Below are 25,812 nucleotides of genomic sequence, written 5' to 3'. Positions count from 1 at the left end.
TACAGTACAGGATATATGAAGCACCTTAGATTGTTTTTAAATTTTCAATATTCAATATAGAAAAAGTTTCTAAAATTTTTCACTGGTTATATTACTCTTATGTATTGTACTGTACTCTGGTACACTCATGCCAGAGAAAATTTAGTAATACACAACTTGAAATTTTTTGGAAAAATGTGGATTTTGGTTATCCATGTTGACTTGTATTTATTACATACACTTTAAACTTGCGAATGATGCTCACATATGAATATCACATACAGTAATTAGGGCAATATTTTGATGCCCAGAAAACTTTTCTATAACTACAAGCTGTTGCCTCTTTAACTTTCTTTTTTTTTTCTCTAAATTTTGTCCTAAGTCACCCCATCCTACAGTACAATAGTTGACGGTGATGCAGTGTTGCCAGGAGTAAAACGTATGTGGAAAAAGTAGATTATTGAGTGCAATAATGGTCAGTAGTCACAGCACCCTACCTAGAGTTGTTCAGCGACAAGCTTGTAAGCAATGTGTAGTAGTCTTATGTAATTAAAGCCTGGGTCACGAGCCCCGGATATAGTTACTGTACTCTTTGTTCCTTCATTCACGACGTCTTGTAAATATCTCTGGTGACATATTAACATGGACTTAGTTCCTGGTTGTAGTATACAGTACATTGAAGCCCCATATAACGGACTGTCCTGTCCCATATACCTGTAGTCCTTTAGTTGGAGGTTTCACATCTCATATACCTCGGTATAGCTGACTGCCCTCCAACATAGTGCGTCAGACGGAGGTTTCACTGTACAGTACGTGAGGAACACGGAACTGAAGTAGGACCAGGTCTGTTGTGCCCCATGATGCATCTCATTGGTGTTAATTAAATCTGTACTGACAGTGCTACAACAATCTGCCACTTAAATCACTTTAATATCATCTTCACTGGTTCCAAAGTTATGATAATTTGAAGGTTCACAAATTTCTACTGCCTTTTTCTGTTTTTCATTTATGTTGCTCATCCTACTTGGGTTTTGTGAATCGTCTGTAATAACGTGTCACGGTAAATATTTCTTACAGATTTCTACAACACCTTCGCTATTTCTTGCAGTATGTGTGTGTTTTTATGCGGCTAAGGGACTTTATTGTTATGTTTATTCCTACTACAGTTTTAACCCTTAAATGGCAGCCATCATCAGTGGAAGCTAGCTGTAGGGACGGTGGCCTTATATTGATGTTTAACTTCCGAGTTTACCAAATAAAAAGTAAATCATTATTGAATATCAGAGAAAATAAACTTTCGAATATTTGTACATTAAACGCTCCTCAACATACAATAAAAAAAGTAATTTCACGTTATATGAATGAAATGAGATGTGGTGAGAACAGGAATGTAGTTGGCCTGTGGTTGTGTGAGGTCAGGTCATAGAAGGTTTGTTATGTCACTGAGGTGTATAGCTGTCGGCTGAAGGTCAACTCTTTATTGATGAGAGATGAGACAAAGTCCAGTAACAATGATGAAAATAATGATGTCTGTGAGTGAGACTTGTTATATGTAGCAAAACTGTCTAATTTTACCCCATCACCCAAGAAAGGTATATTAATACAGTATTAGTGTTTTACCACAAATTGTTAGGTGCAAATATGAAATACAGTACTGTGCGAATAAACAGGGATAACTGTATTCTTTTTAATGTTGTTCAATATATAAGTTATCAGATACAGTGGTCCCTCGGTTAACGAACACAATCCGTTCCAGCAGGTTGTTCGTTAACCGAAACCATTGTTTCAAAGGGTTTTTGGGTAATTGGTTCCAGCTCACCGAAAATTGCCTAAATTCAACAAAAATGGCAGAAAAGTTCACTTACTTTGAGGAGGTGTGTATGTAGAAGGCTCCTGGATGATGATGATGGGAATTAGAATGGGGGTGGAGGAGAAGGAAGAAGAGAAGTCACCCCATGCTGCCATTTCACCCATAAAATTTTAGTTCTCTTGGTGTATTTCAAGATTATTTTCTTTAAATCAACACTGCACTGCATTATATATTGTCAATATGTAAAATATATTTCAAAATGACCAATAATTTGCTTGGAAACACAGAAAAAAGCATTTAGTTGAAGAGAGTCTCAAGCAAGATGTTACCTCCAGTGAAAACAGAGAGAGACTAATGCCTGTTTGCTGTGTTAAGAGGCTGGATGCCGCGCATTATACTAGTCACTTTACCTTCAATTATGTTCAATAATTGTTAAAATGACTAAAAAATTGAATATTAAACTTTTAAAATTATTGAATAGTATAAACTTCTTGATATTTACTAAAATAGTAAGGAATTTAAGCCCTAGAACTGATTAATGTATTGGCGGACTAATACTAAAGCTGGTTGACCGGCCAGTGCAAGCGAAAACATGTTGAGGTCGGTTCGTAAGACATTCGTTAACCGAATTTTTGTTCGTTAACCGAATTTAAGAATCTTATGGGAGGCAGTTCGTTAACCAAGGGACCACTGTACTGTCATTATAAAAGATGGTGTTTCTAAACAGCGTAGTAAACGTACAGATTTAACAAACGTGTGTTTAAAAGTGTACAGTATATTGTATCTCCTTTTATAAGCGTTTTCTTAATACTTCTGTTGACCGTAATTTATTTATTTTTATTTTTTGTATAAAAGCGTTTACTCTCATTGCTGTATTATTTAACATTTTCACAATAAATTAACAGGCCTCAAACCATGAAATAAACACAAATATCAAAATAAGGTGCATGTTTCCTGCTGTAAAGCTGTGACAAACAAACGAATTTCCTGGACAAACTGAGGAAATAATCGGGAACATTTGGCTTAGCTAAGTTCAATTATCTTTGTTTTTTGGTTTTGGGCATTTGAGATAAACAATTCTTAACCTGTATAATCCTCCTGCCCCCAAGAGAGATGTAATGTAGTAGCTAACTTTTTCATATAGTTGGTAGAATTCATTGGTGTCGGTTCACCATTGTTGCCTCGATTTTAGAACTGTGACCCAAAAGCCTCCAGGAAAGTCACTATTTAGATGATCCTTTTGAAGTTTAGTGTAACAGTGATGCTAACATCGGGACTGATTTGTGGAAGTGTTTCGTGTTTTATCGAGTATTTGTAGTGGAAAAAGAAATAAAATGCCTCGGTAGTAGACTCATTTTGTTGTCATTGATTTGCATTTATAGGACAAGTACAGTATGTGTAAGGAGGGTAAATGTGGTAGGTGGTCGTATAATGCTTGTAATCAATAATTCTTTACATTACAGTACGTACTGCATTGGTCGTTAGGTGGTTTGAGCAGCTGTCATTTATCCTTGATTGGCAGTCTCACTCTTGTTATATCGGAGCTGACCCTTTCCTCTGTGTTGCTTTTTTAACATGACTGTGGCACATTTCCTTTATTGGTTTACATTGAATTCCTGTGAGTATTGTATCAGGTATATACTGTAGTTGTGCACAGTGATGCCACATATAGATGTCTCGCCCATAGTGTCTCTACGGAAAAACACATTGGGTTTTTGGGTAACCTAAAGGAAGATACAACAGTGACGAAGCCTCCCTCCTTCATCACGAGCCAGTCAGTCAGTCAGCAGAAGCGCATTGTAATGAAGCAGCGTCGGATGGGTGTGCTTGATGTTTTTTAACTTTTGTGTTTGATAGTGCAGGGAATCTTTCACTTACTAGAAACAATGATCAAATAATATTAGGGTCACTAAAGAATTTTTGGCGACCATCTTTTTTATATATTGAAAAAAAAATCCACTGACTTGTCGGACAACAAGGGGATACATCAGAACCTCCATTTAATAGACTAGATGAAGGGGAAGTCCATTAGATCGACGTTCGGACGTTAACCCTTAAGTCCCGGGTTAGGGTTCTGCTGGCAGTAAACCCCGCATGGGGATAATTCTAGAAAAAATCAACATTTAAAAAAAAGTGGCAGGAATAGGTGGACGTTCTGGAAAGTCACCCGGGACCTAAGGGTTAAATATGAAACCTCCGTGTAATGGACTATAACCATTAGATTGGGGTGTATTAAATTCAGTAGAGGTTTTGCTGTGTATTGTTTAGTGTATATCAGAAGACTGTGTAGAGAAAATCTTGGTATTGAAAATGGATTACTGGTAGAGCTTACCCTCAGTGGTCCCCCAGTATCAGGTGATAATACAGCGGTCCCTTGGTTAACGAACACAATTTGTTCCAGAAGGTCTTTCGTTAACCGAATCCATTGTTTCAATGGGATATCGGGTAATTGGTTCCAGGTCACCGAAAAGCACATACAAAGTAAAAAAAAATGCAGTAAAGTACACTTACTTTGAGGTGTGTATGTAGAAGGCTCCTGGTTGATGATGATGATGATGGGAATTAGAAGTGGGGGCAGAGGAGGAGAAGAGAAGGAAGTGGGGATGGAGGAGAAATCACCTTTCAGGGGACCCATGCTTGATGCTGTCATTTCACCAATAAAATTAAGTTCACTAGGTGTAATTCAAGATTATTTTATTTAAATCAACACTGCACTGCACTAAATATATAATGCAGTGCAGTGTTGATTTAAATATGTTAACTTAAGTTCAGAATGACCAATATTTTCAATGAAAAATGCAAAAATATTCAAGACACCAACAAAATGGATGTTCACTCCACTGTCAACAAAGCCTAACTGATGCCTTATGGCTGAGTCAAGCTTCTGATGGGTGCACAAAAACTAGTTCCCTGTACTGCATATATCAGAATTTTAAATGTTAAAATTACTAATAATTTTAATATAAAACATGCAAAAAATATTAAATAGCACAACTTTATTGATATTTACTCCATTGGAAACAAATGTAAACATAGAACAGATTACTGTACTGAATTGGCAGACTAGCCCATCAGCTGATGCTCACAACAAAACGTGATTTTCGTAAGGATTTCGTTAATCGAATTTTTGTTTGTTAACCAAATTGAAGATTCGTATGGAAGGTAATTCGTTCACCGAACAGTTCGTTAACCGAGGGACCACTGTACTGTACAGCAGTGGGTTGAAGGTGGTCTGCAGGTGTGAGACGTCCATTAAGCGCAGCGTCCGCTGACTGAATATGATTTTACTACCGGTAGTCGTTTGCCTCTGTTATCTTGAGTATATTTTGGGGACGAGGAAAGTGGTGAAAGGAATTATGGTGTTTGGAAAAGCCATAAAATTGTTTTAACTTTGCTTATAATGTGAGAAGCAATTACAAGGTGCAATGTGAGAAGTATTACTGTACTGTACTGGCAGGTGATGAGTTTAAGTTTTATAGCAAAGCTAAATAGATATACAGTTACAGTACAGTACAGTATTGAGTGTGTTCCTTGATGATTGAAGCTTAACCTGGGATTATCTGATCACATTTGTTCATGTATTACTTTTACCTGTACTCTTAAACAGTAGCCATCATCAGCGTAAGTTAGCTGTAGGCACAGTGGCCATCATCAGTGGCAGTTAGCTGTAGGGACTGGCCATCATTAGTGGATGTTAGCTGTAGGGACAGTAGCCATCATCAGTGGATGTTAGCTGTAGGGACGGTGGCCATTATTAGTGGACGTTAGCTGTAGGGACAGTAGCCATCATCAGTGGATGTTAGCTGTAGGGACAATAGCCATCATCAGTGGATGTTAGCTGTAAGGACAGTAGCCATTATTAGTGGATGTTAGCTGTAAGGACAGTGGCCATCATTAGTGGATGTTAGCTGTAAGGACAGTAGCCATCATCAGTGAATGTTAGCTGTAGGGACAGTAGCCATTATTAGTGGATGTTAGCTGTAGGGACAGTGGCCATTATTAGTGGATGTTAGCTGTGTTTTGTGATACATATTGGAGGTTTTGGGGTTGTAGCAGCAGTTGGAGGTTTTAATATGAAATGTGACTTAGCGTAAATTTTATTTGATAAAAATTGATAATAAAGTTAGTTAGGCCAAACCTCCTTTACCCCATAAGGATAATTTACCACAATTTTCAACCTTTGATCCTTCATGAAGCTTCAGTACTATTGTTGCTTGTCTTGGAACTTGTTTAACGGTATTGGTGATGGAAAACCGTTTGTGTTAGCAAGTTAAAGTACTGTAAAGTATACTATGGAGACGTTGGTGTTGGTTATATCATAGTAGTTGAGAAAATTGCTGCTTGAGTAGTTTGTACTGTATAATATTTTTGTTTTCTTTGTAACTGTGCACAGTTGTAATTAAATTTATCTTTGGTTTATGAGTACAGGTACAAATATTTGCACTTGAATCCTAATTGGAAACATTGCATTGAAGAACTGCATTTAAATGTTTGACAGAAACAAATGTAATGTGGCTTGGAGACAAGAACCCTGATGCTTTATAAAACTTAGTTTGAGGACCTTGAAAGACTTGCCTCTGGTACTGCACTCTACTCTTTATTTTGCATGTACAGTATTCTTGTTGCAGTTTTATCGATTTTCTTATACATATACTGCATATATATATATATATATATATATATATATATATATATATATATATATATATATATAATTTTTCCCTGTGTGTGTTCCTTGTTGTGGGTCATCGGTGCCGCCAGTGAAAGACTTTACTATTTGTGTGTTAAGTTTTCTCCCGGCAGATATACCTACTCTAGTGATGGCTAAATAAAAGTTTAAATCCTGTATTACTGTATTGTACTGTTATTGCCTGTAATAGTTGAAGCTTGACTCTCACTGCTCTACCACCCAAGTGGAAATATTTACTGTATTGTACCTCCTTAGTTCCTTATAGTTTTCCCATTAAGGAAATAATTATGTTCTGGACTTTTTATTTCTCAAAATCTTAAGATTGTGGTACTGTTTATTATTGGTTTTCAGTAAGGTAATACAGTATTCTGGCTTATAAAAGTTGAAGTTATTTTTATTAACAATTCTAGAAATGACTTCATGTTGCAACCCGACTTAAGACTGTGGGTAAAATATCACCCAAGTGAGATACTGTACTTAGGTCTTAAGGTATTATATGCTTGGTGTGTACTGTACACTACACCCAGTACTGTGCATTACAGTATTATGAGGTTTTGTACCTAAAGGTGAACTAGGTGCAGGAGCTGTGACTGGCCTGCAACACAGTGCAGTAGAATGAGTCCTGGTCACATGTAAGCAATGGCAAGAATGACCTGCCTATTTTTATTAATTTGAGGAGACGTTTTGTTTTTCTCGGTGATGTTTGACAATAGTAATATATAGTACACTGATAAGAAAATAGTTTGCTGGGGTTGTAGTTTATCGGAGCTACGCTGATGCTAAGACGAGTTAAAGTAAGGAAATGTGCCGTTTTTCTCCATAACACGGCTAGGGTGTGCCTTGATGTACACTCGCCAGAAACTTCTTGAACTCAATAAGCTCTATGCAACCTGAAAAATGAACAAAGAATTTGAAATCATTCCCAGATGACAAAACCCATTCTGCTCATTTTTACATTCATTGTGCCCAGGTGTTCAAGAAGCTTCTGTTGAGTGTACAGTACTTATTTATGAAATGTAAATAGTATTTCCTGAATTACCAAAAAGGTTTCTGTAAGATATATTCTACCTGACTGACTCACAATGGCTGGCAATCTTAACCCTTAAACCCCGGGTTAGGGTGCTGCTGGCAGTATCCCCGTGGGGATAAACCGAGACAAAATGCAACTTTTCCAATAATAATAATAATTATAATAAAAAAGTCGGGAAAATAGATGGACGTTCTGGAAGGTCACCCGGGGCCTAAGCGTTAACACTACAAAAAAGGGGCAGGGAAATTAATGCACATAAGTTGGGCCTTTTTACAGCTGGATATCATGTGCTATTTTTTTCCACTAGAAGAAATGTTATGTGATAGTGGTTGTTGTAACACCTTCTCACCAGCCTGTGGAAGGACCAGCCTGTAACACCCCATGATGTTTACATGACAAACTTTCAATTTTTTTTGAATGGTGTGTTATAAACTAATGTAAAATAATAAGTAAGAATTTTCAGTAATTAACTGTTTAACACAGTACTTAAATGGCTAAGACAGTAATTATCCAGTTAAGACTGTAATCAGTCAACACAGTCAAACTGTTAACCCCCTGGGCTACAGGCTATGGTCGGCATCCCCCCACCCTCTCCGTGCTGGTATATTTGGGAACATTTAAATAACAAATAAGTCAACAATTTTTGTCTTACAAACTGGCCATGTATGTTATAAACAGGAAATAAATGCGTGTCCTTACCTCAGGTTGGCAACACGGCCAGAAAGAGTCGAGAATGTTCGTGAAATGATGTGTGTGTGATGCAAAGTAAGCAACGCCAATTTATAGGCAGTATGAGGTACAGGACACTTGTTTTACTGTAAAGTATATAGCTATTAACAATAATTATTACTGTTCCAATAATTGATGGTGATACTAGACGTGCTTGGGGGTAGGAACACATGATGCGAGTTGAGCCCAAGGGCCAGATTCCTACATCACAGAAGCTAAGAAGAGAATGGGTGACTCATGTGTGAGTGAGTGAAAGATAAATGTCTACTTGGCAACAATATACTTGTATATATATATATGTATATAAATTTTTTTTTTACGGGCACTAGCCCACCGGGCACAGGTAATTTTTAAGGACCCTCATCAAGGCCCCGGGTTATAACATAACAAAATAATAATAATAATTATGATGATGATAATAATAATAATAGTACCTGAAATAAAATTAATAAAAATATTTAAAAATAAATAATAATAAAAATTTATAAAAAATATAAATAATGATAATAATACCCCCTGTAACAATAAAGAGCCATAAATAAATACAAAAACTAAAAAATAAAATTATCAATAGTGAGAAATGATATACAGTATGTATGTTGTGTTGTCAAAGTGAGAGAAACAATTGACACCCTGCAATTGTGTGTAAATGAGGCAGAAAGTCAGATGAGCAACCTGGGACTTGGTCACACTTTTTGTGTTGCCATATGGCAGCAGGGTCTACCATTAGACAACACATTATGCTTCCAATATCTTCCCAAGTGGTAGTACCTCCCTGTTTGGTAGCTGCCCCTTTTATTCAAATAGGCCCACGAAAGATGAAAACTTGATATGACGTGACCCAAAGCCTAGGGGTTAACACAGTAATCAACCAATTAACACAGTAATCAAACAGTTAAGCCAGAAGACATGACACACAAAAGTAGGAAACAATGAATAATTCAGACTGTACAGTTTGAGAGGCATGACTGACAATAGCTTCACTGACTTACTTTACGAGGCAAATGCCGGTATGCCAATTGAGTGACACTGTCCAATTTGATGATTCATTTTGAGCTGTGTTCATGTTTGTTGTATGGGCAGCAGTTCAGTCAGTCAAGCTTTACTCCATTTGCTGTCTTTCAAAAGTTGGAGACATCGTATCCCTTCATCATCATTTTCTCTCGGATCAAGATTGAAAGTTAAAAAAGTTGCCATAGAAAGATTTAGCCATTGCTGTTTAGTTGGGTAACAAGTATCATACTTTATTATACTGTACATGATTTTTTTTCTTTCTTGTTAATGTGAATCCTTCTTCTAGCCAGCCAGTCATGTGTGGACTGAACTATACCTAAGTGTTATATACTGTACTGTGTTGAACCAAAACATTTGTAGGTGTAACATATTTGTAAAGACAAAGTAATTAAATTTGTCTTTTTCAGTGAATAACCAAGATGCATTTGTTGGAAAAAAAGTTTGTAGTGTTAATTTTTTTTCTTTTTAGCAGGAATGTTGAAGTTTTCCTCCCATTTTTTAGGAAGTGAAATAATTGGATGGAACTTTGAGTTGGCAAAAGTGTGATGGTTGTCTGAAACCTGACATTTATCATCTCGGAAATGGTTACCATAAGACAAAGGTTAACCTAAAATGTCTTGAGGAAGAAACTTTTTTTTTATATACCCTGTAGGTGGAAACTCCTAGGTTGAAAGTTGCAAGGAGGCAAGATGCAAGGAAAATAAACTAATTGGTTTTGTTTTTAGGGTGCATGCAATTTCACATCTTTGTTGCTAAAGCAGCCTTTCTTTCTGACACTGATGCTGTTTCTCACCGTATGGGGTGGCCTCAACAGACCACCAACCATGCTGGTGGTTCCTCCTCCATACGCAACCCAGGGAGAGGGGAAGAGAAAGAGGCAGAGGACACCACCAAGGAGGTGAATATTCTGCTCCTATTAAGACATTTTACCTTTTTTTTTTACTCTTAATGAGGGCCACTCTTAACACACACACACCTGGGGCTCTCACTCAGCTTTATGTTACACTCTACAGTACCTACCCACTTGTACTCGCAGGAATCCATCAATTTGACCCATACAGTACAATGATTCCAGCCGAGAGATTATTTCTTCTCAACTCATCTCTAGTGAAGCACTGTATTTAATTTAGGGGTACAGTATTAACTTTAAAATTGGACCATTAAAACTACTTAAGTAAAATGATTGTATGATCCAGTGTAATTGTGCCATATATTGTGCTTTACAAGTTGTGGATGGAGAGGATGATTGGTGATTGCAGTCACTATCTACCTACAGTACCTAAAGAATTTAAAAGTCACTTGCAATTGCATGCCCATGAGAATTTTGATATTGTTATTGATAAAAAAATTACCTGATTAACCATATAATGAGAAATAAAGGGGAATCTGGTATAGTACAACACTTACGAAAAATTGGTGAAACAAAAAGCAACTAGACGAAGCATTAGGACAGATTACCTACAAAAATAATCTTTGTTTTTTTTGGGTGTGGGTTTGATGATAATTTGTTCTTGCCTTAAGATCTATATGGCCATTAAATTTACCATACAATGTGGGTTTTGATTCTTGGAATGGGCAGTCTATTGCAGTGAAAAAAAAATGCATTCAACAAGTGATTAACGTTGAGCAAGGCACAACAAAAGGCATGGAGAGAAAAAAACAAACAAACCCATCCAGTGTTTTTTTTTTTGTTAAAGCAAGAAATTTTATTTTAAGAATACAAAAAGCTGGAGATTGACCCTATGCAACATTAGTATTGCTCTCTGACAATTAGGCTGTTTGATCCATATATACTGTATATATTCCTTTAAGTACATCATCATTAGCAGACTATATAGTGCATGTTCTCGTTATGTTTTAGTCTTCACAGAACTGCTTAAGGTTTCTTGTGGATATACAGTAAGATGTTTTTCTTTTCAGAGTCTCAAGTACTTTTTAAAAGTTTTAACTTATATTACAAATGGAAATATTTTTTTCAGCAAGTACAAGTGTATATGTGGATCAGTGTAAACAAATAAACAGGACAAAATGGTGTGTGAGTGTAAGAGCTTTTATGTGTTGGTTGGTGTTTTTCTCTGACTTTGTGTTTATTCCCTTATTAAGGTTGTTATATTTAGCATAAACCATAAGACTTTTACTACAGATAAACATCGGCTTTATCACGCTGTCATGTTTACACAATTTTGGGTAAATTTTAATGGCAAGTGTGTAACGATTATTTTGGAAAATTTTATTTTATACAGTTGAAACTTATGGAGTTACAGTGGATGCCATTCACTTCCCATTATCTTGTAGTGTGAGAAAACTAAACCATTAATATGTGATGAACGTTTTATCTTAGTCGTTCACCCGTGTGTGTAACCTGAGGTATTTTCCTGAATAGTAATTATTACACTGAAGTAAATTTCAAGAGTAAGTAGAATACCATAAATTGGAAGAGTTACGTATATGAGGAAATAAAATTGTGGTGCGTACAGTACAGTAGTACGTCTGTTTGTTGTGGGTAAAGTGTAGGCCATTCAGTGGGCCTCCAGCACAGTGCGTCAACAAGAGGAAGTGAATAATACCCTAAAGTTAATCAGTTGTCTTGGATGAGAATTAAGTTCTCGTGCGCTGCTATGGGTCAACAACACCTGAACATGTGTCAGATACAGTACCTGTACAGTACTGTAATGGGCACAATATTACTGTGTGGTAATGGACAAGTGAAGGTGAATCTTCAATTTAATCTTTTAAAGTTTTCTGGTTTCAACTGTTAAAAATAATTTTATCAAGTAATGTTGATTTAATGTAAGTGATTTGGGTGGTTTATCCCAGCATAATATTGCCTTCTTGAAGTGAACTAAAGTGTTAGAGGTGAGGGGGTTTTGAACTACTGCAGGGTAAATTAAGGATTAATTTACTCCTTTTCCTTCAAACCTTATACTGTACTGTACATAACATAGCTTGTATGCGTCTCTCAACACTGGGGGGATCAAATGCCTGCCTTCATGGCATTAAAGTAATATATTAAAAAAACAAACAAAAAAGAATAATATTCGTATTCAATATTCACTTTAAAACTTCATTTCGATGCATCTTTTTAAACCCACTCACATAGGACCCCAACACGTTCCTGGAAAACTTCAACCGCGGGCGTAACTTTGAGCAGGAAGGAATTGACTACGCTGGCCAAAGAGGCCGCGACGCTGGCCGCAGCCGCTGGGGACGCAATGACCACGATGACTACGGCCCGGCCAAGAGGGCTCGCTACTAGACGTGGATGATAGGGCTGGTCTCTGAGCTCATATTAACATGTTAGCCTTTACTCCACAAAGATGCCATCAACCATTCACTGCATTCATTAATTTCTGTATAAATGATTGGTTTGGCTTTATGGGGATGGGGCAGTAAAAAATCCTGATCTTGCATTTCTTGAACATGCACCAAATATATTAAATGTTCTTTTAAGAAAGTTTTTTGGATACCCTCCATTGTTTTAGTGCGAGTCGTGCAAGAGCTCCGGCTCTGCAGGAAATGTTCAGCAGGAAGACTTTAGGTGAAGTCACTGCATATCTTGTATCTGATGAGACTAGTTTTGATGAACCTGTTAAAATATTACAAGTTTTTCAGGGTAGCAACACTAGGGAGTAGTTTTTCATTACTGTGAGAAGTATTCCATATTGGGTTCATTATACCATAACCCAGTAGTATACTGTACTGTAGTTTGTAAGTCATTATGTGCAAGTGTTTTATGTCACATGGTACTACATATTTTGGTAAAACTAAAATTTATTTTATACACTAATGATGAAGAATTATTTTTTTTTATTGTCAGTTGTACAAAGATTGAGTTAGTCTCTTCATAACTTGTATGAATATTTTCTTTGTCTTATCTTAATAAATGTAACCTTATAATTGCTACATGTATAATTAGCTTCTACCTTTTGTGGGTCATAATGCAACGTACAACTTCTCAACTGCAAGTAATATCTTGTAAATCAATTTTTTGTTTTTACTATACTTGTGTTGCTACGTCAGACCGCTCGCAGTGTGACGCACATGATTACCTGTTGAGAAAATGCCAGTGTAATGACTCCATCATTTATGGTTTCAGTTAAATGGTAAATTGGCAGCAGGGAAGACCAGATTAAATTTGAATGATAGAAAAGTTTTAAGAATCTTTCCAGAAAAATGGGGGGTTGGATGGTGTTGGTTTATTTATTTATTTTATATTTTTCCTCGGCCGAACATTTACAGTAGTGTACTGTACTTGCATGTTCTTGAAAATAAGGAATTTGTAATATTAATGAGAAATGATGACTCAACTTGTTCAGAAATTATTGTTGGAAAATATATTTTATCTTAAACGTTTGCTAGAAGTTAAGTAAGTTTAATATGCATAATATAAAATGAACTAGTTATTGAGTTAATATGATTCATGTACACCACAACATCAGTTTCCTCACTGCTCTTCACTTTATCTTTGGGAAGTTTTGTAAAAAAAAAAATAATCTTTAGTCTTACTTTAATTTAATATTGTATTAAACATACATTAAACCTAACTTACTAACAGTGGTGAAGCTGAGTCGGGCAGTCTTAAGTTCTGCTACACGAGACGGATCTTAACTTATGGAGTAATTTTCAGAAATTTGAACGGTAAAATACAAAAATATATCCACAAAATGTTGTTTTCAATTATACCACGAATGTGTCTCCATGGTTTACTGCAGTGAGCAAGTTTGTTACAGTTTTAAACCAGATGGTGAGTGGTGGGAGCCCCTACAGTAGGTGTGTTCCCACCCGACTCTTCCTTTATTTTCTAACCATGTTTTTCGTGGCTTAAGTTTTAAATGTCCTGATAGTTTGGGGGTACTGTATTAAGGCATAAGAGGAAATTATTATTACTCACAATATCAATGATGATAAAATTGCAGCAAACTTTGCGAATGCAAACTTTAAGAAATATAAGATGGATATTTATTTTCCTAAAGTTTTATTTGGTGAAGCTGGGCACGGTATACCCAGTGTTCACAGTCGATCATGGTACAATTATACAGTGTTTCAGTATTATGGCACAATTATACACCGAGTATCATGGTACAAATATACACTTGTTTCAGTATCACGGTACAAATATACAGCGTTTCAGTATCATGGTACAGTATACACTTTCAGTATCATGATACATTATACAGTGTTTCAGTCTACTCAGTACAGTACAGTATATCCAGTGCTCAATGGTCATGAAAATGTTTAAATTTACTAAAGTGAAGAGGTTTTTAGTTAAGAAGTTTAGTGTTGAGGGTATTATGGTATACCTTCATATTGGTGGTTCATCTGCTGGGTGGTTGAGTTGTACACTTGTCTCTCAAGGGCCAGGGGCTGTATATCTTAATCAAGGGACAGAGGCCATACCTAACTTAAGGGCCAGGGGCTGTATATCTTAATCAAGGGACAGAGGCCATACCTAACTTAAGGGCCAGGGGCTGTATATCTTAATCAAGGGACAAAGGTCATACCTTACTCAGGGTTGTGTACCTTGGTCTCAAGGATGAGGAGCTGTACTGTACTGGGGATTGACTTGAAGTATAATGTGTGGCTGTTTTTGTTGGGTCCCGTAATGAAAACTTGATACAGGTTTAAGCATAAGATATAGGTCCTGTTTCTAGAAACAGTTTTACTCAGTCATTTGGTGCATCTTTAAATATATGTTGGCAGTGGCTAGTAAACTCTTAAGTGAGGAATGAAACAGCTGCTGCAACACTGAAAACTTTGTGGAATTATTGTTATAAATTCTCTTAGCATTGCAGGAGTTATATTTTACATGACATAAAGTGGAGTATTAAAGGACCGGCCGTCACAGGAAACAACTCCCATGATGTCGTTAAACATTGAATGATTTTTTTGTACCAAGGGTGGATCGTAGTCCTTGGCTGTTGAAGTTATATGGTTAAATTAAGACTAATTTTTAAAACAAGAACAAGTTTGTTTCAATACTTAGGGCAAATTATATTTTAACTGATAGTACCAGAGTAAATAATACTGTACAGTATAGGCAAACCCTGACTTACAATCACCTGCACTTATGACCAGAATCCCAATACATTTATCACAAAAATTTCTTGATTAACACCCCCCCCCCTTTTTTTAAACATTATTTTATAATGCTTGATATTAATATTTACAGATATTACGTTATTTGTACTGTGTGGGATGGTGATTTTTTGGTATGGGCAGGGTTGTGCTTAACTCGACATAACCTAGGGAATTAACACTGTTCCGACTTGTCAACAGGGTTCAGGAAGGTAACCCATTTGTAAGTCAGGGAGGGACTGCCTGTACAGTAAGCAAAGTGTTTTTAAAATTAGTATTACTTCATATCCAATGGGTATTATCGGGGTCAGTTGACGACACCCATAAGTATTAGTTATTTCTACTAAACACAGCCGGTGATTGTAGTGTAGTTGTGGGCTATGTACAGTACCACACTGGGAGAGCTTGGGTAATGAACATTTGAGAAAAATTGAAGTACTGTACTTGCCAAGTTTATTTGTACTGATCATAAAGCGTTAGGAGACTGTTGGTCTAAACTTTGGGAACGGTGGTCGTGATCGGTGTAGATGATGTCTGGTGATGAAGCCACTGTGATATATAAGAGAATGATGTAGATAATTTATACATTCAAGTTATGTTATAAGTCCGCAGACTGTGGCCCATTGCGTGATTTCAAATGACTCCCGTCCACCAATGAATCAATTCAATTTCAATTGTTTATTCCTTGATAGAGGAAGCAGGATTCTAGTGCTGTCACTAGGTACCCCTGTACAATGACACCAGAAGCATCTGGCAAGTGTGACAAGTATATACAGCAAAAATATTATAAAGGGGCTTACTGAAGCCTAAGGAAGGAAGGATATTCCTTTAACACATAAATCAATGTTTTTTTTTACAAAATATCTGGCCAGTATGGGGAGGATCATCTTGTCTCCGTCAGGGGGTCGTGGAGTGGTGGTCCAGCAGGCATCACGGAAGCGTTGTGTGTGGGGACATCTTAGGAGGTAGTGGATAAGGGTGCTGCTGTCGGGTCTTCTGCATAATGCACAAGAGTCCAATGAATCTTTGGTGACAAGACAACAGAAAATATTTGACAATACGAGGTGAACTGAGCAAACTCAACTTGGTTAAGCTTTAACATAAACCGAGATAATATATTAGGTAAAGATAATATGATGATTTCAGGTATTAATACAGTAAACCCTCCTAATAACTGTACCAGACTAATTGGTGCTAGCCCTGTCCCTTATTGGGAGGATTTCCTTATTTTCCCTCGTGTGTACATAAAATAATACATTAAAAAATACACATGCCATTCCCGACTATCAAGATTTACACCTGTACGACTTATGATACACTCGTGTATCGGGAGTCCCTAATGGTCCGTCACGGAGTAGGGGAATTTCAGATATTTTCTTGATACTAAGCACTTTATTTTCTTGTTTGTCAGTCAGTCAGTACCATTACCTTTGTGTTTGTTTTAAGACATTGTAGGGCAGTACTGTACACCTGGTGGTCAACAGGAGACAGTGTTTGCTTTACCTGATCTTACTGGCCGAGTCCATTAATTATATTGTACAGTACACAAACATGCCCCTTATTGGGAATATCCCTTACTGTGAAGTCATGTATGAAGAGAGTTTACTGTACACATTTGATAGAAATGTGTGTTCATAAAACAGTTACGAGGAAATAACACACCACACAACCCACGTCGTGTTAAATCTGTTGCAGGAAGAGGAAATAAATTCTCCCTATAATCGGTGAGATGAAGTGTTTCACTTGTAAAGACTCGATGTAATGGATTTTCACCTCTATATAGTTTGTTAAAGGGGGTCTTCACATCTAACAGCCCTTGAACAGAAGACACTTTTCCATATAATCTGTTAGTTTACTACATAAGCTTTTATTAGCTAAAACAATAGCTGTTGAGGGCCTCCTCCCTCCCTTTACATTAATCTGGAACTAACAGACCACCAAGTGAATGATGCATTATGGGGGATACTGTGTAAAGTGAATTGCCTCATAAATTTTAACTACTGTACAGCCTTGGTGGTGAGTCTTACACTGAGTATGAAAGTTTGGGGCTGGAGTGATGAAACTTTGGGGGAATACAAACAGTGAAACCTCCATATAACACACACACACACACACACACACACTCACTCACTCACTCGCTCTCTCTCTCTCGCTCTCGCTCTCTCTCTCTCTCTCTCTCTCTCTCTCTCTCTCTCTCTCTCTCTCTCTCTCTCTCTCTCGTTCGTTAGATGGGGGTTTCACATCTAATGGACCCTCGATATTATGAACTTTCCCCCATATTATCCATTAGATGGAGGTTTTACTGAATAGACAAACAATTTACTCCAAGATGAAGTTATGCAGATACAGCATAGATAATAACTGTCCTCTCAGCCCCTGTACTGTACCAGGCACAGTGGCTGATTGAACATGATGTCTTTAAAGAATCCATTTTTTACTTTTTTTTTTTATCACCATCGCTTCTGAGTTGTTGACTTTCCCATGATGCTGAACAAGTGTGTGTGGGGGGGGTGGGGATTAGACCCCCAGATACCCCTTAACATGCATTAAAATAGAAGTCAGTTTGCTCTCCCTCCAGCTACTTATTTCTATTCTGGTACAACAATAGCAACACAGTAATAATCCTATAAGATAAATAAAAAAGTGAGTGATATATAACCAAACTCTGGTCAGGTCAGTGGTAAAGTGGCTGACCGTTGTCACCCGAGTGATCCAAAGTTCACAGTAGTGTTTGAGCATTGCTTCTCCTTCACTGTACAGTACAGTATTATGTTATTCCCTTGATGGTTCTTTATTAAATAATCCATATCTAGTCCTTTGGCTGCTGGAGGTTTCCCTAAACTGAATATAATTTTCTGGTGGTGACCAGAATGGAATTATAAAGTGCGAGAATCACATCGAAAGGGTTAAATAAAGTAGCAAAGAAATGTTGATTATAATTCTTTAAATGTAATTATGATTACAATACTGTAGTGTACAGTATATTAAAGAATTTTAAGTATTCCGATTGGAGTTGGCATGTGCATTATGCCTTTATCCTGGCCGCATGGCATCACACTTACACTAAGCTTCCTCACACAGAGTTAAGTAATAAATTTTGTCAATAACTAGAGTAGTGAGCTCAGATGTCACATGATGTGCACCACATCTAAGGTATAGTGTAGAAGCTCCCTGAGGTAAACATTCTTGTGTGTTTAACCAAGGAAGCAGTAGAAATATTTACAGTATATTGTATGTAGGTTCTCATATATATATATATATATATATATATATATATATATATATATATATATATATATATATATATATATATATATATATATATATATATATATATATATATATATATATATATATATATATATTATCTTTCTCGTGTGTGTGTGTGTTTTTAACATCCCTTTCTGTCTCTCTATGCCTTTGCTGCATCTTTCACCCATCTTCACCATCTCTTGCTCCTATCATACAACTTTGAATTACACACTTTTCAATCATTCACTTTCCATTTCCTCAAATTATTACTGTAGCGCCTAAGACGACTCGCCGTCACCAGTATAAAGTGTAGCTGTAGTTTTATCTCCTTGTGTCTTGTGTGGCTGCTATGTTTGCCAGCATTGAGTAAATCTATCGGTTCTTTTTTGAGCGTAAATTTATTGGTTATCGAGTCCAGTTTTGGAGGAGAGGTCTGGGATAGGCCACAGAGAGGTCGTAAGAAATATCAGAGTTGTGAACTTGACGGGATAGGTTGCAAGAGATTGTGCAGCCTGGAGAAGAGCTGCCATCAAGTCATTGTGGCTAACCCACACCAGTGTGGAATATGGCTGTAAAACTCTTGAAGAGATGATGGTAACAGTGTCTTCTGGTGGCAACTCCCCACCATTACTCACTCACTCATTCTGTACTAATTAACTCTTCAAAAGCATAGCCTTTAGTTTACATCATATGTGTAGTCTGCACGGCAGGTCATAAGTACTGTATTGATTTGTTCTTTAATGTACTGTACATATACCTGTGGAACCTCTAGAATTTGGATTGTTTGGGACTCGACCGTTTCTGAATTTTATATTTGTCCAAATTTTGTGATAAAAGAAGATAATCAGTATAGAGTGTATATGCTGTTCAGTATAACAGTAAAACTTACCAACTCGAAATACGTAAACAAATATAATAGGGACTTCAGAATACAGTATAATACTGTCCTATACAATAACTGACAGAAGTACTAGAAGCTTTCAAGAAATTAATTGGGAAAAAAGAAAACTATTTGATTTACTTTCATCTTAATTTTAAAAATTTGGAGGATTGGAATTTAAGGTCCAGGCAGAAAATCAAACAACAGTAATTTTAGTTTTTCTGAATTCTCAGCTTCTGAATTTCTTGAGCAAATTGATCTTAATCTTTTTCTTTTAGATAATGTAAATTATATATTAGATTTTGATTATAAAACACTGCATTATGTGCTTCTGAAATAGTAGTACAGGCAGTGCCAGAGTTACCAACACCTGCGCTGGAGCCCAATACTTTCTCCACAAAAATTTGGAACTAAAATCCAAATTTTTTACATTAAACTTTGTATTTTATAACATTAATATTTGCATTATTTGTTATGTATTGGATATTATTGTTGTTCTGTATGGGCAGGGTTTGTGCTTTAACCTAACCTAAACTATGGAATTAATGCTGTTCTGACTTATGAACAAGGTCCAGGAATGTAACCTGTTGGTAACGTGTGCACTGCCTGTACAATCTTGTCCTGAGATACTGTGTGTAAACTTGTCAAGTCAGAACAGGAAATATATACAATAATCTAATACAAATCGTGATATTTGCAGTTGAAATAACGTACAGTAATTCACCGATTTGGCCCCAAAATTATTTAATTTTTAGCTGATTTTTTATTGTTTATTAAGGAAGGAAAAAAGTTGTTGTAGTTTAAAATATTACCTTTGGTTTAAACACGATGTAATGTGATGCCACCAAACCCAAATTTATATTAACCAGTAAAATTTAGCTCCACAAACACATCTTGGGCAAGTATAACACTGATAATTTTTTTTTTTCAGAAATTTAGTTCCGTACCAAGAAAACATTCAGTCGGTACCAATTACTATTAAACTGTACCCTTAGATATTTACTAAAAGATTCAGAAGGTGACACCACTTTCTTCCTGGGCCTCTGTGCATAGTTTGCCAGGGTAATAGACTCTTTCTTGAGTATTTTATTCACCTCATCACATGGTGTTAGTTACTATAAAGTGTCTAGGAAGAAGAATGGTTGTGTTCATTTGGCAAGCTGGGAGTGAAGAGCACCACAGTGAAGCAAATGACTGTACTGCACAAAGAAACAAAAGGGTTATGTAAAAAATGGGTGAATACCAAATGTTGGAAGGATAAAGTAAAGACCATTGAATTATTGGTGAAATGTTGCTGAGGTCAAGCCCTTCATTATATTCATGCAAGTGGGTTGACGGATGACCAGGATGCCATATTCATAAATCATCTTTTATATTTTAAATACACAGTAGAAAATTCCGAGACTAGTGTAGTGTAGTGTACAGTGACCCCTCGGTTAACGAACTCAATCCGTTCCAGAAGGTCGTTCGTTAACCGAAACCATTGTTTCAATGGGTTTTTGGGCAATTGGTTCCAGCTCACCGAAAATTTCCTAAATTCAACAAAAATGGTAGAAAAGTTCACCTACTTTGAGGTGTGATTGTAGAAGGCTCCTGGATGATGATGATGATGATGGGATTTAGAATGGGGGTGGAGGAGAAGGAAGAAGAGAAGGCATTGGGGTGGAGGAGAAGTCACCCCATGGCGCCATTTCACCCATAAAATTTTAGCGCTCTTGGTGTAATTCAAGATTATTTTCTTTAAATCAACACTGCACTGCATTATATATTGTCAATATGTAAAATATATTTCAAAATGACCAATAATTTGCTTGGAAACAAAAAAGCGTTTAGCTGAAGAGAGTCTCAAGCAAGATGTTACCTCCAGTGAAAACAGAGAGAGACCAACGCCTGTTTGCTGTGTTAAGAGGCTGGATGCCGCGCATTATACTAGTCACTTTACCTTCAATTATGTTCAATAATTGTTAAAATGACTAAAAAATTGAATATTTAACTTAAAATTATTGAATAGTATAAACTTCTTGATATTTACTAAAATAGTAAGGAATTTAAGCCCTAGAACCGATTAATGTATTGGCGGACTGATACTAAAGCTGGTTGCCCGGTCAGTGCAAGCGAAAACATGTTGAGGTCGGTTCGTAAGAAATTCGTTAACCGAATTTTTGTTCGTTAACCGAATTGAAGATCCTTATGGAAGGCAGTTCGTTAACCGAGGCGTTCGTTAAACGAGGGGTCACTGTACATGTTTTGTGCTCCGGAGATGACTGTGGCACACGAGTACAGTAGTTGCCTCCCACACACGTGAAGAACTACTAGCACTGCAACCCATCTTTTTAAAAAAATTGGGCATAAGTTTTATCTTAGACAAGTTTTATTCTTAAAGGCTTTATTTTGATTTGTTTAGACCCAGGCATAAGCGTCATCATAACAGTGTTGGTCACAAACAGTTAGTTACCTCAACTGTTGTCTGTAACAATTGTGGAGGTGATGTACACAAATTGTTTATGCTAATTTGAAACTATACTTTGACAGCCTATAGATTAGTGTTGACCAGATGTGCTGTTCACAGCTCCTCTGCTACAGGCAAAACTTGAAGAAAAAATAGTATTGTAGTTCTACTTGAGAATATTTCTTCAATTATTACTAAATGAAGAGGAGTCTGAAAGTATTTTTGTCAAATGTGCAGAGACTTTGTTGTGAATATTTGACTTGGTATTTTTTAAAACATATAAAACAACCTTAGCTTGAGGGTGATGGTAAAACTGTGTTCTCTGTCCACATAAAGTGTCCTGTTGTCTGGAAAACAAAACTAGAATTTAATGTTGGCTGTTGTCTGGGACCATGAATACTAGACCTAAAAACAGTTGATTAATAGAACCTTGGTTCAGTATTAACACAATGTTTTTAAGGGAGACATTTCTCAATCTTTTTGTATAAGCCTAATTACTTAAAATTTTTGCCTGGGCTGTGGTACAGAGATACTTTAGTTAATATTGAACGAGATAATTTATTTTATTTATTTTTTAACCTTTATAATAACTTTTACTTATATCTGCAGATAATCTTCAAGACTATTACAATACTGTTTCAGGATAAAGCAGAAAGTGTACAGCATAAAGCAGTAAAAATTTTGGAAGTGTCTATGTGCATATCTATAGTAGAACTGGTTACCATAGATCAGTGTATGCCTTTGTGGTAGAGTTCAATATTTATACATGTTTAAAGAATGATGAATTGATCAAAGCACTTTAGTGAATAGTTTCCAGATATTCATAATTTCATATCTTTTATAGTATTCTCATAATTCTTAAGTTTATGACTTGACAAAAGTCAAGACATAAATAGAGAGCCATTTTTCTGGAGAGGCTTAGTAGAATTACAATAATATAATATATCATAGAGGTTGGTACAGTCACCCACAAAAGTCCTGTTGCCTCTCCTGAACCACGAACTCCGAGATTCAAACTTGTGAATCAAGCATTTATGGACAGAATAATGCACGTGTCTACTGCTTCAGGTTCACGAATCCGAATCTCGAGTTTCGTGGAAGGGCAGAAGAGGCGCCTAGGCTTTTGTGGGTGACTGTGCTTTACTTAACAATTATGAGCTTTGTTGTATAGACTGTGTGTGCGTGCGTGCGTGTACATGCGTGCGTGTGCGTGCGTGCACACATTGAAGAGTATTAAATATTATAATTTTATTTATAGAATGGGGGGGGTATAATTTTTCAAAGCCATATCTGACATTTTTAGGTATTAAGGTCACTTACCTATAGTTTATATAATAAGTTGAATTAAAGTATGTATAGTAATTATGGACATGTATAAATTAATATTTTGGCCATTTTATGATTTATTAATTTATTTATTTTTTAATGGAATGCTTTGAAACTGCTATAGCTCTAACAGCTATATTGTATACTCTATAATTATGGCCTTTGATTTAATTGACCTCTAGATGCGAGAGGAAGACGGTAAATACCTTCCATGTACACTCGTTCCAGAAAGTACCTTAACGGTCGTGTGTTAGACAATATGACAAAGGACGAAGGATTTTGACAAGCCTGCCGAGACAACAAGAGTTGCGGTGTTGGTTTTGAAATTCATCGGACACCACCGTAAAGATACTTTTTGGAGTGTGTTCATGAGCCCTTGTGGACTCAGCAGTAAATGATTACAGTGCTGGGTGTGGATTGGGGTCTGCTCGGGTGGTACAGCTTAATGAGATATGCCAAGTGAAAGATAAAATTATTAAAAGGAGAAATTGAGGTGAAAAAATCTATAAAAGAGAATGATGAGAGATTGGTATTGGTGGATATGAAAGTACTGTATTAAGTTGGATCATAGGAGGGAAGACTGAGGGGAAGGAGCAAGGCTCTGTGTGTGTGTGTAATATTTAACAGTTTATTGAAAGAACGTGGCAGACAAAGTGCTGAAAATAAGAAAATGTGGTCAACGAAGGTAATAAAAGTTACCCGTACATAATTGGGAAATGGATCACTTGATTGACAAATGATATACAGTCTCTCCTCGACTTACGATGGGGTTGCGGACTGACGACCAGGTCGTAAGTCGAAAAGGCGAAAATAATACATAGAAAATCTAAAATGAAATATGGTACAGTAGAAGTAATCAATAATGAAAAATGAATAAAGTGTTACTGTGCACTTACCTTTAATGTAGTCAGCTGAATGCACACGGGGCCTCAATAATTTTTTAATTAAACATGGAGACTACATTAATTGGATGAAGGAGAGTGGAGGAGACGGGGCTGGGTGGGTCATCAATGTCGCTTTCTTCAGACAGGCTAACATACTTGCTTGTGAAGGTATTGGATCATCTTTAGGGAGTGAAGAGGCAGCAGTGGTGGGGCATGAGGAGACAGCAGTGGGGGACTCCTTAAAACATATGTCCTATTAAGACTGCACAGTTTGCCTTTTCTTTTCATTGTAAATATCCCTGTAGCAAGCAAGTGCATCTTGGATCAGTCTGTCAACTTTTGCAAAATGCTCAACATTTTGATCCATTTCTTCAAACATTTGCATCCCCTTATTAATAGTAGCAAATGCCTCTGCCGTGTCCTTCAAAATTATTGATATCGTCGAGTGAGAGAAGCCTAGGTCACATGAAATGGTTGCTACCGTTTTTCCATTTTCATATTGCATTATTATATTCATTTTCATCTCAAAAGTAATTGACTGTCTCCTTTTCTTATCAGCACCACGAGAACTCTCACTTTTACGCTTGCCAGCTATTTTAAAGGGAATTTGAAACAAAAATTTGTCAATACACAGCGCGATCACTAACAACAACAACGACGGCCAAACACCAACTGAGCAGGCTACGGCGTGGATGCAGTATACCACGAGGCGGCCCAGCCCACGCTGTTGTATGATGTGGAAACGTTTCGGTACTAGAAAATACGTAATTTGAAAAATATTTTATATGACTGCGGCGGTTGCATGTCCAGGTGGTCGTAAGTCAAGTAGGTCATAAGTCGAGGAGTACCTGGACTGGTATTTGTGTACGAGAGAAAGAAGGTGACACAACATTGTCGAGCAATTTTCAAGCACTGTAGGGTGGGTTGCTGGTGTACATGACATGACAGCTGCTACTGGCTTACATGGTGGGAGTATATGTGTGTGTGTGTTGATGGGGGTGTTTGTGTGTAGGTTTGTATGTGTGTGGTGAGTGTAGGTGTGTATGTGTTGATGGGGGGTGTTTGTGTGTGAGGGGGTTCTTTTCCCCATGCATAGTTTGGATAACGTACAGTTGTGGGGAAAAAAGTCCCGTTTCTTCTTCTGCTCCACGAACCAACCCCAAGATTCAGACTCCTGAATCCAAAGCATTTATGGATTTTTCTTATCCATCACTGTCTAATGCTTAGGGATTATGAAGCTGAATCTCGGGGGTTCATGGAGCAGCAGTGGGACTTAGGATTGTACCTGGCTGTGAACGCAATATTCTTCACACAGATTAACAGCATTCTCGTGAGCTTTCCCACACATGAAAAGGTTTGTAAATAAAGGTAAGCCGATATGAACTAACCCACTTATTTATTAGGACTGTAAAAGTATTTAGGAATGTATTCATCAAGTATATGTATTATGCATAACTTTTATTAGTGTATCGATTTATTTCATAGTGATACCACAGATCATAGATAAAGAGCTCTATCGTTGGTGCAGTCTATTGTAGGTGAGAAGATAACTCAAGAATTTGTTCTATGTACAGTACAGTTGAATGAGTGACAGATTCAAGTGAAGAGATTAGACCGATACTGTGTACGCTTAATAACAAGTTCAAGTCAAAATGTTTATTTGTTACATCTTAGTCTCAGTATATGTTAGTTGA

General features: G+C 36.7%; 1 protein-coding gene across 6 annotated transcripts in view; it reads left to right on the top strand.

The window, feature by feature from the left end:
- The window catches only part of LOC121873345 (hrp65 protein-like), a 96,863-nt gene that overhangs the window by 46,340 nt on the left and 24,711 nt on the right, over positions 1–25,812 (top strand). For 4 of the 6 annotated variants that reach the window (XM_042376883.1, XM_042376881.1, XM_042376880.1 and 1 more), the window contains 2 exons: positions 10,067–10,150; positions 12,353–13,151. In XM_042376883.1, coding sequence (XP_042232817.1) covers positions 10,067–10,150; positions 12,353–12,508 — 240 coding nt within the window. In that variant the 3' untranslated portion in view covers positions 12,509–13,151. Of the gene's footprint in view, positions 1–10,066; positions 10,151–12,352; positions 13,152–25,812 lie in introns of those variants that run through there. The other 2 variants (XR_006090220.1, XM_042376884.1) reach the window with 2 other exon arrangements.

This window comes from Homarus americanus, unplaced genomic scaffold (assembly GCF_018991925.1).
Source record: "Homarus americanus isolate GMGI-L3 unplaced genomic scaffold, GMGI_Hamer_2.0 scaffold32929, whole genome shotgun sequence".
In the NCBI taxonomy this organism is placed as follows: domain Eukaryota; kingdom Metazoa; phylum Arthropoda; class Malacostraca; order Decapoda; family Nephropidae; genus Homarus; species Homarus americanus.
The sequence above is the reverse complement of the archived record's forward strand: the minus strand, read 5'-3'. Positions and strand labels throughout refer to the sequence as shown.